Here is a 15,018-nt window from a genome sequence, read left to right as displayed (position 1 = left end):
AAAAAAAATCACAAAATAAATAACTGTTAATGGAAATATAGAAGGCTTCCACTTTACATTTTGTGGTAAAAATGTTTTTTTCTTTTTTCTTTTGACGGCTCAATATTATAAAATTCTGTGAAGCCCCTGGAGGTTCAAGGTGCTCACCAGACATCTAGATAAAAATGAGATCACTTGTGGGGGGTTTCCACTGTTTAGGCATGCCAAGGACTCTCCAAATGCAACATGGCATCCGCTATCAATTCCAGCCAATTTTGCATTCCAAAAGTTAAATGGCACTACTTCCCTTCCAAGCCCTGCCGTGCGTCCAAACAGTAATATTCCCCACATATGGGATATTGGCGTGCTCAGGAGAAATTGCACAACAAATTGTATGGAGCAATTTTCCCTTTGACCCTTATGAAAATGCAAAATATGGAGCTAAAATATTTTGGGGGGAAAAATTATATTTTTTTATTTCCACAGCTCTACGTTATAAACTTCTGTGAAGCACCTGTGGGTTCAAGATGCTCAATATACATCTAGATAAGTTCCCTAAGGGGTCTAGTTTCCAAAATGGTGTCACTTGTTGGGGGTTTCCACTGTTTAGGCACATCAGGGGCTCTCCAAAAGCGACATGGCAATGCTTATTATTCCAGTATGTTTCACATTCAAAAAGTCAAATGGCACACCTTCCCTTCCCTGCCGTGCACCAAAACAGTAGATTACCCCCACATTTGGGGTATCGGCATGCTCAGGAGTAATTGCAAAACAAATTGTATAGTCTCCTGTTACCCTTGCAAAAGCAAAAAAAAAATTAGGTCTAAAGGAAGATTTTTGTGACAGAAAAGTAAATGTTTATTTTTTCTTTCCACATTCCAAAAATTCCTGTGAAGCACATGAAGGGTTAATAAACTTCTTGAATGTAGTTTTGAGTACCTTGAGGGATGCAGCATTTAGAATGGTGTAACTTTGGGGTATTTTCTGTCATATTGACCTGCCAAACTCACTTCAAATGTGAGGTGGTCCCTAAAAAAAATGGTTTTGTAAATTTTGTTGGAAAAATGAGAAATCACTGGTCAAATTTAACTCTTATAACTTCCTAACAAAATTTTTTTTTAAGAAATTGCGCTGATGTAAATTATGCATGTGGTAAACGTTATTTATTAACTATCTTGTGTGATATGACTCTCTGATTTAAGGGCATAAAAATTAAAAGTTTGAAAATTGAAAATTTTTTAAAATGTTCGCCAACTTTCCATTTTTTTAAACAAATAAACGCAAGTCATATCAAATAAATGTTACCACTATCATAAAGTACAATATGTCACAAGAAATCTCAGAATCACCGGGATCCGTTGAAGTGTTCTAGAGTTATGACCTCATAAAATGACTCTGGTCAGGAATTGAAAAAATTGGCCAGCTCACAAAGGGAAAAAAAACACAAAATTGAGCTTGACTTGAGCTGGTACACATGCAGAACTTAAACGCATGTTCACATTAATAATAATAATAATAATAATAATCTTTATTTATATAGCGCCAACATATTCCGCAGCGCTTTACAGTTTAACAGTTTCAAACACAACAGTCATAGGTAACAATGTTAACAATACAGTAATAAAGCAAAATAAGACGACCCTGCTCGTGAGAGCTTACAATCTACAATGAGGTGGGGAGATACAAAGTACAGGTGTGTATTTACAATGATGTATTTACAATGATGGTCCAGCCATCTTCAGGGGGTGGGGGGTAGATGGAGATAGTGAATGGGCAACACACACACAAACATAAAATGACTGATTAGGGAACGTGATAGGCCGCTCTGAACAAATGAGTTTTGAGTGAGCGCCTAAAGCTATGCAAGTTGTGGATGGTCCTAATATCTTGGGGTAGAGCATTCCAGAGGATTGGCGCAGCACGGGAGAAGTCTTGGAGTCGGGAGTGGGAGGTATGGATTAGTGCAGAGGTTAGTCGAAAGTCGTTTGCAGAGCGCAGCAGTCGGCTAGGCCGATAGACAGAAATGAGGGAGGAGATGTAAGGTGGTGCCGCACTGTGGAGAGCTTTGTTGGTGAGAGCAAGTACTTTGAATTGTATCCTGTAATGAATAGGCAGCCAGTGTAATGACTGGCGAAGAGCGGACACGTCCGAGTAACGATTAGCCAGATGGACGACCCTGGCTGCTGCATTAAGGATTAAGGCACATTGGCTGCAAAACATATAAAACCTACTAGAGAAAAAGTGAGTTTTTGGGAATGCTTTTTTTTTTTTTTGTAAATCTGTTTATTAGATTTTGACATTTACAATACAAACCAAACATTTCCAATAGAAACAAAACAATGGAAATAACAGTAAAGTATTCTCCCTAATCTCCAGAGGAAGAGATGGAATGAAAGTGGCCCACGTGGATATAAATCTACCTGATAGCTTCTCCCTGTTAGTCAGCGCGTCCATCCACTCCATTCTAAATATGAACTGGATTTTAGTGCGGATGAAAGAGAGCGATGCGATGCTTTGATTTGTCTGGGTAGTTTGTGAGATGCCTCGTCTAGAATATTAAAAATAGCCCATTGTGGAGTAAGCGTGAAGTTGACTCCGCATACTCTCTGTATTTCGTCATGAACATCGCCCCATAGCCGCTGAATTTTCGGGCAACTCCATAAGTGGTGGTATATGTCGGTGTTGCGAGATTTGCATTTAGAACACAGATAAATGGTGGAGGGTGACATTCTAGATTGCAGGTAAGGCGTAATGTAAGCTCTGTGCAATATTAAGAGTGCCATGTCAGTGTAGCTGCTGTATGGCAGAGTTTTTCTTTGTGCTGTAGTAGCATTGAGGAGGTCTTCCACCCTGAGGCATGGCAGGTCCTTCAACCACCTCGCCACTCCCGTGGTTTTCCCCTCCCACGACTATTTTTTGCATATTTTCGAGTAAATGCTGCTTATAGAAGCCGGTTGGGATCTTGCATTTCTAATAAACCCATCCAGGTTAATCCTCCCCTCCACCCCCCCCCCATCGACTGACACTTCTGTACTAAGCTACGCGCCTGGAGAAATAGGAAAGGTCTATTACTAAATAGTGAGAATCCAGGATTGCCCAGAAAAGGCTGATAAGGGGACAAGTCTGCCCTCAGTTTACAAATCTTTCTACAGCATCGCCAGGTCAGTAACGTTTGCCACAGCGACGGGTGTTCCCGTATTCCCACTGGAAGGTCCTCCCCATTCAAGTGTAATAAAGCCGACAACGAGATGCGTGGGTAGAATTGTTGTTCCAGGCCGACACTAGCGAAGTGAGAGATACCCCTTATCCAGTCAATGGCGTATCTAAAGTTAGCCGCTAAGTTATATCTTCCCAAGTCAGGGAAATTGGAATACTTTTTTAAAATAAAAACAATAACATAAAAGCCATCCCAGCACGACAAGCTAACTCTGATTGGGACAGTCCTACACTGTCTAATATTAAAATCTAACCATGGGTCAATGTTGATCTCAGTGTGAATAAGGCCAGACAAAAGGACTGGGCCCAACCAGTGGAACACCAGTCTGGGGAAGCCTTATATACAATTTACAGCCCAGGAAAGGGAGGCCACTCCCCAGCTTGCACAGAATGCAATAATGCAAAAAAAAAAAAATTGGGCTTCACTTGAGTAGGTACACATGCAGAACTTAAACGCATGTTCACATTGGCCACAACACATATAAAATCTACAGGAAAAAAAGTGAGCAAAAACTCTGCTGTAACTAAGTAAATTAAAAGCAAAAAGTGCATTTAAATATCAGAGTTTAGTTAGTAATACTATTTTCAATAAAAAAATAGCATAAAAGCCATCCCACCATGACAAGGTAACTCTAATCGGGACAGTCCTACACTGTGTAATATTAAAACCACGAAGGCAAAAACATGCTCTGGCACGAAAGGGTTAACATTATATTTTACATAGAGCAATTCTCTATGTTATTTACACATTGTTTTCAAAGGAAATATTCTTTTAAACATATATAGTGTGTTGTATAGTTGACCGATGCACAGTGACACCATCTGCAGCAAGTTGATGCTGCAGCTCTCTGGAGATGGTCTGAGGATTGTCCTTGATTGATCTCACCATTCTTCTTCTCAGCCTTTCTGATGTTTTTCTTGGCCTGCCACTTCTGGCCTTAACAAGAACTGTACCTGTGTTCCTCCATTTCCTTACTATGTTCCTCACAGTGGAAATTGACAGGTTAAATCTCTGAGACAGCTTTTTGTATCCTTCCCCTGAACAACTATGTTGAATAATCTTTGTTTTCAGATCATTTGACAGTTGATTTGAGGAGCCCATTATGCCACTCTTCGGAGGAGATTCGAACAGGAGAACAACTTGCAAGTGGCCACTTTAGGGCTCATTTCCACATGCGAGTCACACGTCCGTGTCTCGCATGTGGAAACCAAGCTGTGGAGCCGGCACTTTGGAGCGGAGCTGTGCAGCTCCATGTGTTCCTATGCGGCCACACGCTCCGCTCTGGAGTGCCGGCTCCCCAGCTTGGTTTCCACATGTGAGACACGGACGTGTGACTAGCATGTGGAAATGAGCCCTTAAATAGCTTTTCTCATGATTGCATACACCTAGCTATGAATTTCAAAGCTCAATGAGGTTACAAAACCAAAAAAAGTGCTTTATTAAGTCAGTAAAAAGTAGGTAGGAGTATTTAAAACAAGAAAATGATAAGGGTGCCCATACTTATGCACCTGTCAAATTTTGTTTGAATGCAGATTGCACATTTTCTGTTAGTACAATAAACCTCATTTCAAGGCAGAAACATTACTGTGTCCAACAGTTATTAGATATATGAAACTGAAATAGCTTTTGCAAAAAAAATTTTTTTTTATAAAACATTAAGCTTAAGATTAATGGGGGTGCCCAAACTTTTTCATATGACTGTATATATATATATATATATATATATATATATATATATATATATATGTATATATATAGTATATACAGTGGGTACGGAAAGTATTCATACCCCTTTAAATTTTTCACTCTTTGTTTCATTGAAGCCATTTGGTAAATTCAAAAAAGTTCATTTTTTTCACATTAATGCACACTCTGCAATCCATCTTGACTGAGAAAAAACCAGAAATGTAGACATTTTTGCAAATTTAAAAAATTTGCCCAGTTTGGCTGGACGGCCAGGTCTAGGAAAACTTCTGTGCTCTTAGGAACCTTGAGTACTGCACAGAAATTCTTCTGTAACCTTGGCCAGATCTGTGACTTGTCGCATTTCTGTCTCTGAGCTTCTTGGCCAGTTCCTTTGATCTCATGATTCTCATTTGGTCTGACATGCACTGTGAGCTGTGAGGTCTTATATAGACAGGTGTGTGTCTTTGCCAATCAAGTCCTATCAGTTTAATTAAACACAGCTGGACTCTAATGAAGTAGAACCATCTCAAGGAGGATCACAAGGAAATGGACAGCATGTGACTTAAATATGAGTGTCTGAGCAAAGGGTCTGAATAATTATGACCATGTGATATTTCAGTTTTTCTTTTTTAATAAATTTGCAAAAATTACTTCATTTCTGTTTTTATCAGTCAAGGTGGGGTGCGGAGTGTAAATTAATGTGGAAAAAAATGAACTTTTTTGAATGTATCGAATGGCTGCAATGAAACAGAGTGAAAAATTTAAAGGGGTATGAATACTTTCCGTACCCACTGTGTATATCTTCATTACTAACCTCGGGGCTTGTTGTCACTTGACAATACAAAGGTGACATCAACCCCATCAACTATCACCCCACTTGCCACCGCTACAGAGCAAGTGGCAAAAGCGAGGTTAAGTGCCAGAATTGGCACATCTTTTAGATGTACCTTTTCTGGGGCAGCTGAGAGCTGATGTTTTTAGCCTGAGGGGTGGGGACAATATCCATGGCCCCTTCCTAGGCTATCAATATCATCCCACAGCTGTTTGCATAGCCTTTGCTGATTATTAATTATAGGGGGATCTTGCGTCATTTTTTTGGGGGGCCCTCCATTTTAATAGCCAGTAAGAGCTAAGTATACAGCTGTTAGCTGATATTAATAGCCTCGGAAGCTCCATAGGTATTACCCCTTTCCACGATATAAATATCAGCCCCCAGCCATCGGCTTTCCATCTACTGGTTAAGAAAATTATGCGGGAGCACACATCATTTATTTTCAGAAAAATAATCTTCTAATAATTAAATACATGTACAGTAAGCTGCACATGCACTGTTCTACTTATATATGTCACAGACATCTATGTATCTATTCTATGTGTATACACTGCATGTAATCCATCTGTTAAATTCTGTCACGTCCTGCTGTATTTTACTGTACGCGGTTGCTCAGTTGCCAGCTTTTATTCTATCTAATCAATATATATATATATACACTGTGTTCCAAATTATTATGCACATAGAGTTTAGGAGTGATAAGGTTAGAATTTTTTTGTTTGTCATTTAAACTCATTGATGGTGATGTGTGTCAGGGCTCTTTATATCACTGAAAGCAATTGCAGATACCTGTGCAAATTAGTTTGGCAGGTGTGTCCAAATAAAGGCAAGACTACTTAAGAAGGCTGTTCCACATTATTAAGCAGCCTACATTTTTGCCAAAATGGGAAAGAAAAAGGATGTGTCGGCTGCTGAGAAGCAACAAATTGTGGAGTATTTAGGTCAAGGCATGACTACAATCAACATTGCCAAGACACTTCATCGTGATCATCGCACAATCAAGAAGTATGTAGCTGATTCCCAGCACACACGTGTGCGTGCTGATAAGGAAAAATTGAGGACTCTTTCCAACAGGCAATTGCGTAAGGTTAAAAGAGCAGCTGCAAAAATGCGTTGTCATAGCAGCAGACAAGTTTTTGAAGCTGCTGGTGCATCCAACGTCCCCAGAACAACAAGATGCAGGGTCCTTCAGAGGTTTGCGTAAGCCATCCTGTCGACCACCTCTATCCAGTGCAACAAGCAGAAACGGCTCCAGTGGGCCAAATGATACATGATGACTGACTTCCAAACTGTTTTGTTCACCGATGAGTGCCGTGCAACGCTCGATGGTCCAGATGGATGGAGTGGAGGATGGACACCCCATGAAAACACGGCTAAGGCACAACAAGGAGGAGGTGGAGTAATGTGTTGGGCTGGAATCATGGGGAGAGTGATTGTCGGCCCCTTTATGATCCCTGAAGGGGTAAAGATGAACTCCATAATCTATGTGGAGTTTCTATAACAACACTTCCTGCCATGGTTCAAGAGGAAGAACCGTGCTTTCTGTAGCAAGATCATTTTCATGCATGATAATGCACCGTCTCATGCTGCAAAAAACACATCTGCATCTCTGGCTGCTATGGGCATAAAAGAGGACAAACTTATGGTGTGGCCACCATCTTCCCCTGATCTCAACCCCATTGAGAACCTCTGGAGCATCATCAAAAGGAGTGTCTATGATGGCGGGAGGCAGTTCACATCTAAGCAACAGCTCTGGGACGGTACTCTGCCCACTTGCAAAACAATTGAAGCAGAAACCATCAAAAAACTGACAAATTCAAGGGACGAGAGAGTTCAGAAGCTTCTTTTGAACAAGGGGTCCTATGTGCAAATGTAACATCACCTAGAATAAAGTTTTCACTTGAAAACTGTTTGATTTTGTAATAAGCTGATAATGCTTATAACTTCACAACTGGCCATTTTTTTGTTCAAAATTAAAAAAAAAGGTTGAAAACTATGCTGTGCATAATAATTTGGAACTTGCATTTTGAGTGCTTATTTTTTTTTAAAAAGATACTGTTTTCATAGGCAGTTTGTTCCAAAACATTTCAATTATACTAGAATAGTAGATGACTGGAAAATAACAAATCACACAGACAGCTCTCTCCAGCGACCAACGATCAGGGGAACGACTTCGGCATCGTTGAAACTGTCTTCAACGATGCCAAAGTCCCCCTGCAGCACCCGGGTAACCAGGGTAAACATCGGGTTACTTAGCGCAGGGCCGCGCTTAGTAACCCGATGTTTACCCTGGTTACCAAAAAAAACAAACAGTACATACTCACCTTTCGGTGTCCGTCAGGTCCCTTGCCGTCTGCTTCCTGCTCTGACTGAGTGCCGCCGTAAAGTGAAAGCACAGCACAGCGGTGACGTCACGGCTGCGCTCTGCTCTCACTGTACAGCGGCACTCAGTCAGAGCAGGAAGTAGATGGCAAGGGACCTGACGGACACCGAAAGGTGAGTATGTACTGTTTTTTTTTTTTTACATTTACGATGGTAACCAGGGTAAACATCGGGTTACTAAGCGCGGCCCTGCGCTTAGTAACCCGATGTTTACCCTGGTTACCAGCGAAGACATCGCTGAATCCGTGTCACACACACCGATTCAGCGATGTCAGTGGGACCTCAACGACCAAAAAAAGGTCCAGGCCATTCCGACACGACCAGCGATCTCACAGCAGGGGCCGGGTCGCTGGTACGTGTCAAACATAGCAAGATCGTTACAGAGGTCGCTGTTGCGTCACAAAACTTGTGACTCAGCAGTGATCTCGCTAGCGACCTCGCTATGTGAGACGGGGCCTTAAGAGTGAGATCAGACGAGGAACCCTCCTATGGTCAAGGTGATCTACACCGGAGAGTGTGTGTGTGTGTGCGTGTGTGGAAGAGGAGAACAGAGAAGCAGACAAAGAAGGAAAATGACTAAGGAGCTCGAGTGGTGACTGTGGAAAGGGAGCTCTTGGTCAGCAACCTGTGAGATATCCTATAGGACTTTGGGAACACGATGTGTCATCCAAGGCTTGACACCTGTAGGTCTAAGAAGAGACTATTCAGCGAGACTGGGGGCACATACAGTAAAGACATTGGTCACAGGTGCTTCATTTACTCAGTTCCTGAAAGTGCTTTAGCTAGAGAAAGTTAGAAGAAGCATCTGAAGATGCATAGCTGTTGAGGAAGCTTGAAAACTCATTACTCCGCTAGTGAGAAGTTTTAACACTTGTGCGGTTGAAAAATGTTTGTTGAAGAGATGTCTCTGTACTGCAACCTAAAGAAAGATGTCTGCATCTCCTGCTGTGCTTTGTGAATCAATGAAGTGAACAGTAAAGTTAAACTTGTTTTTATACATCAATGTTGTCTCCCATTCGTGGGGTTAAGGGGAACCTTGGCCATGCTAAGCATGGCAGACCATAGGGCACAAGAAGTGTTCACAGCCACAACAGCAACACATACACTGGAAACAGGCGCCTGTTTTTTATAGCATGCCGTGGTGTCGAACTCATGACACTCGAATATGACTACCACCCTAGGCAACATCACAAATGAATGAAAAATAAATCCACAGGTCTCAACTAGAGATGAGCAGGAAACACAGATGATGTTGCATGAGCCCTGGTGCGCCGGAAGGTAAGAGATTCATAAACTCCCATCGAGACACCTGGTAGCACTGACCTAGACACTGGACCAGAGTCCTGTGAATTGATCCAATGCAGACAGTCCCTGATTTTGGTCTACACCCTGCAGTCTCGGGCAGCTGCTGAATTTCCCTCACTGCCAGTGCCCCTCTGACATCTTCTCCAACAAGGGTAGAAAGAAATGGTAAATTTGCGCTCAACATAATTTGACCCTCTTTCTCTTTTCCAAAATTTGGGAGGTATGTGACCTATCAGCTGCCTGCTAATTCACACTTTTCTAAGCTCCACTGTTTTCAGAGCAGGAATGGGTGTTGAAATTCAGTCTCACAGCATGTTGCTACTAGAGCTGGGTCCCTGACTTCTTATAGTAAAACAGACTGTGCCAAGGTCCCACCCCCTCCTTTCCTACTGCTGCTCGATTTTTAGACATTCATCTGGAGGCAGCACTTTCTTACTTTGTGAAAACGGAAATAAATTGGTAACTTCTCTGCAAAGTGCCACCCCTTCCTCCCTTATGTCCTAGGTACCTGCTCTCCTATGCCTAGTTATAAATACCTGATTATATGGTGAATGAATACTTACGTTGAAATTACGTATGAATTACGTATGAAATTATGATGAATAATTGAACTTTGTATCTAGGATGTCGGAGTATTGACAGAGTCTTAACGTCACTTATGAATGGAATAGTATGGCAAAATAAATAGTTTTCTATTTTTCACATTAATGAAATTAAAGCAGTTAGTTCAACTAAAATATGTTTATTTTACAGACAATCTCTGAATCTTCTTTTCTAAAAACACTAAAAACATCAGTAGTCTGTATTTTGACACCATCTTCATTTTTGAGTATACATATTAGGTGGAACAGGGAACTCTGAAGTGTTTGGTGGATAGGCAGATGGAGGCCCTTGTGCCACATTCTGAATTACAAGCACCTGTAATGATAAAAGTGATAATGGGTTATTGAACATAGGTTAGCATCCTAAATGCAAAAGTTTAAAAATGCAGTACCAATGATAAAATAATAAAATACACTAGAATGTATTCAGCACTTCTTTTCCCATGTAAGCAAAAAGGCAGAACACACTACAGTCTCTTGAATAGAATAGGTCTGTTCTGCAGCACCTAATACACATTAAATGTAGCTGTGCTGTACCACACCATTAGCGTATGTTTACACATGGCGTATTCCAAGTGCTTTGATCGCAGCAGACACCCACCCCGTCCAAAGTGCTGCCGGCTTTTGTAAGCGTGGTGATTCCGCATGTGTTCATTGAACCATGCGGAATCACTGCATCCTGTACAAAGAACGGTGCTATTTATCTTGCAGAGACTGAGCATCTTCACAAGATAAATAGACATGCTGCAGTCTATAAAGACCCACCGCATGTGCGTATACACAGCTTTGCCACCTGTGTATTTGTATGCATAGTGGATATGGGATTTCATAAAATCCCCTCCACTATGCTGTAACATTTGGACGCTGCGGATTGGACGCTACGGCTGGAGGCAGCGTGCAATCTGCAGCAAATACGCCACATGGAAACATACCCTAAGATGTGTTTACCACCTGAGCTTGTAATAGCTGATTGGCGGTTTAGAGTATAAGATCCCTACCCATCTGATATTGATGGGATGGCCTATCCGAATGTTAAAGTACGTAATCAATATTTTCTAACTGGACAACCTCTTTAAAGACTCTTGTTCTGTAGAACCACAAGTCTCATGTGTAGTTGTCCATTGGTACACATTGCAGTTTAATATCAATAGCACTCTGCTTGTAACAGAATCTATTTCTAGCTTTCACTTAAAACACTTACTGAGAAACTGCCACAAAAACTGCACTGCCACACAACCATAATTGCTATTTAAATGGATTTTATTACTTCACTAATTCGAATGAGAGAGAGAGAGAGAGAGAGAGAAAAAAATAGAGAGACTTTTGCAGCCCTCTAGCCTTCACTGTGACCATTTTACAACAGCAATATTCGAGTCTCCATTGACTTTTATGGGGTTTGGGTTCTGGTAAAAGTTCAGATAGAGTTCTGGTATCTGAACCAAACTTTTGACTAAAGTTCGCTTGAACCCAACAGACTCGAACTTCAATGAGTCCACTCATCCCTAGAGATGGAGACTCTAATACACTGTTTCTTACGTGTGCATTTAAAGGGATCTGCAAAACTTGTGTGACTCAAATGTTATCCAAAAGGTTAGCATTCTGCAAAAGAAGGCTTTGTGACATTTGTGTAAGTAGCCCCATTTATATGGTAACCTTCATTTTGGCCCTTCAAATTTGATTAGTGTCACCAAAAAGTGTGAGAGAATAGTATGGCGGGGAAGTGTGAGGGAATAGTATGATAGAGAAGTGTGAGGAGACAGTATGGGGGGAAAACAGGATGAAACAGTATGGGGAGAATAGTGTGAGGAGACCTTATGGTGGAAAGTAAGAAAACAGAATGGGGGAAGTGTGAGGGGAAAGTATGGGGGAGCATAGGAGGAGATAGTATGGGGCAAGTGTGAGGGGATAGTGTGGGGGATATGTACAGTACAGTGGCTTAGTGGTTAGCACTGCAGCCTTGCAGCGCTGGAGTCGTTGGTTCAAATCCCACCAAGGACAACATCTGCAAGGAGTTTGTATGTTCTCCTCGTATTTGCGGGGGTTTCCTCCAGGCACTCCGGTTTCCTCCCACATTCCAAAGACATACTGATAGGGAATTTAGATTGCGAGCCCCCTCAGGGACAGTGATGATAATGTATGAAAACTGTAAAGTGATGCGGAATATGTTAATGCTATATAAAAAAAAATAAATTAATAAATAAAGAAGGTGTAAGGGAAATGTGACTGTAGGAGGTAACAATATGAGGAAAATAGTGTGAGAAAACAGTATGGTGGAGAGTAGTGTGAGGAGACAGTATGGTGAAAAGTGTGAGGGGACAGTATTGGGAAAAGTAGGAAGAAACTGTATGGAGGAAAACAGTGTGAGGGGACAGTATGGGGGAAAGCAGGAGGAAATAGTATGTGAGAGAATAGTGTAAGGATATAGTAAGGGGAAATGGGAGGGAACATTATGGGGCAGAAATGTGAGGAGACAGAATGGGGAGAAAGCAAGAGGAAACAGTATAGGGGAGAATACTGTGAGGAGACCTTATGGAGGAAAGTGTGAGTTTGCAAAGTTGCGGAAAGTTGAGGGACAATATAGGGGGAAGAAAGGGGACAGCTGTTACTGCACCTCTGGGACTGACTGACAGCCAGCCCTAATGATGAGCTGCTGTCAGTCAGTGCCTGGAATGTGGTTCCAGCCACCTTTCCCTATACATAGATCCGTAAACAAAACTCATGCATGGACGAGGGAATAAAGTTTTACCTCCTGGCTGCAGCTCTAAGTGTCGGCATCGGCTAGGTTCAGAACACTATTAATTTGCAGATTAACCCCATATCTGTAGGTTAATAGTATGTTTTCCACATGATAAGTTTGCTTTAAGCTTTGTATAGGAGAGGGTGCTAAACTGAATATTTGCCATAAAACTTAGATTTGTCTGTGTTTTCAATTTATGCTTTCTCTGAAAACCAGCAGCATTTCAGAGGAAAACATGCATTGCTGCAATAACGCAGTCAGTATCTGATTCATATTGACCATGGTTTGATGACAGTAATGATGATAGGTTCCTTTTAACAGAACATCACTTTCAGCCTGTCCTTTACAACTAGGAAGAAAAGTGTGAACACTTTGGGTTAAACCAATCAATCCTGGATTACACAAAGATAACCGAAAGAACAGAATACCCTACTAAAATGGTAAAGTCTGATTTTCAAAGAAATTTTAATGATTGTTTAATAAATGTAGCATCAGCTCAGGTAAAATAAAGAAACATAATCATAATTTTGTTACAAGTTTTCATAGTGGCCATAGTTAGATTTGAAAAAAATGTAAATGAACATTGGAATATACTTGATCCCTGCTATTTAACTATACTATACTCTATACTACACTATACCTGAACAGCAAAAATAAACAAAACAATTTCTGCAGAGGAAATAAAGCATCTCCCTTCAATACCATCATTCAGAATAATACAGTTGTGATCAAAAGTTTACATGCCCCGGCAGGATTTTTGCTTTCTTGGCCTTTTTTCAGAGAATATGAATGATAGCGCCAAAACTTTTTCTCCACTCATGGTTAGTGGTTGGGCGAAGCCATTTATTGTCAAACTACTGTGTTTTCTCTTTTTAAATCATAATGACAACCCAAAACATCCAAATGACCCTGATCAAAAGTTCAGATACTCCATTTCTTAATACCGTGTATTGCCCCCTCTAACATCAACGACAGCTTGAAGTCTTTTGTGTTAGTTGTGGATGAGGTTCTTTATTTTCTCAGATGGCAAAGCTGCCTGCTCTTCTTGGCATAAAGCCTCCAGTTCTGCTGGAGTATGAAAACTTTTGAGTACAACTGTATGACTGCTGGGGAAACAACAGGCAATGCCTGCAAAAACATCTATTTTTCTTCTGATGTTCGCAAGACCCCAAGTAACACTGACCTTTTCAAGCATTTTATTTTTACCCCAATGGTATAGGACCGTGCATTGTGCCAATTGCCAGGGTGCGATGAAGAGAAGAAACCTCAGGGCCACCAGAGGAGAAAGCAGCGAACTATATCTGGTGTATCAGATCATTATCCATGCCAGGTACATTGAAACTTAAAATGGCACTCAAAAGCAGCTACAAAAATCTTTAATGATATTATATATACACTCACCGGCCACTTTATTAGGTACACCTGTCCAACTTCTTGTTAACACTTAATTTCTAATCAGCCAATCACATGGCGGCAACTCAGTGCATTTAGGCATGTAGACATGGTCAAGACAATCTCCTGCAGTTCAAACCGAGCATCAGTATGGGGAAGAAATGTGATTTGAGTGCCTTTGAACGTGGCATGGTTGTTGGTGCCAGAAGGGCTGGTCTGAGTATTTCAGAAACTGCTGATCTACTGGGATTTTCACGCACAACCATCTCTAGGGTTTACAGAGAATGGTCCGAAAAAGAAAAAAAATCCAGTGAGCGGCAGTTCTGTGGGCGGAAATGCCTTGTTGATGCCAGAGGTCAGAGGAGAATGGGCAGACTGGTTCGAGCTGATAGAAAGGCAACAGTGACTCAAATCGCCACCCGTTACAACCAAGGTAGGCCTAAGAGCATCTCTGAACGCACAGTGCGTCGAACTTTGAGGCAGATGGGCTACAGCAGCAGAAGACCACACCGGGTACCACTCCTTTCAGCTAAGAACAGGAAACTGAGGCTACAATTTGTACAAGCTCATCGAAATTGGACAGTAGAAGATTGGAAAAACATTGCTTGGTCTGATGAGTCTCGATTTCTGCTGCGACATTCGGATGGTAGGGTCAGAATTTGGCGTAAACAACATGAAAGCATGGATCCATCCTGCCTTGTATGGAGCATCTTTGGGATGTGCAGCCGACAAATCTGCGGCAACTGTGTGATGCCATCATGTCAATATGGACCAAAATCTCTGAGGAATGCTTCCAGCACCTTGCTGAATCTATGCCACGAAGAATTGAGGCAGTTCTGAAGGCAAAAGGGGGTCCAACCCGTTACTAGCATGGTGTACCTAATAA

General features: G+C 41.4%; 1 protein-coding gene across 3 annotated transcripts in view; it reads right to left on the bottom strand.

Moving 5' to 3' along the window:
* Positions 1-10,127: 10,127 nt before the first annotated feature.
* LOC143764882 (membrane-spanning 4-domains subfamily A member 4A-like) overlaps positions 10,128-15,018 on the bottom strand; it is a 161,473-nt gene continuing 156,582 nt past the window's right edge. For all 3 annotated transcript variants that reach the window (XM_077250950.1, XM_077250952.1, XM_077250951.1), the window contains one exon: positions 10,128-10,319. In XM_077250950.1, coding sequence (XP_077107065.1) covers positions 10,221-10,319 — 99 coding nt within the window. In that variant the 3' untranslated portion in view covers positions 10,128-10,220. The remainder of the gene's footprint in view (positions 10,320-15,018) is intronic.

The sequence above is a fragment of the Ranitomeya variabilis genome, chromosome 4, assembly GCF_051348905.1.
Source record: "Ranitomeya variabilis isolate aRanVar5 chromosome 4, aRanVar5.hap1, whole genome shotgun sequence".
In the NCBI taxonomy this organism is placed as follows: domain Eukaryota; kingdom Metazoa; phylum Chordata; class Amphibia; order Anura; family Dendrobatidae; genus Ranitomeya; species Ranitomeya variabilis.
This window is presented reverse-complemented; position numbering and strand designations above follow the sequence as displayed.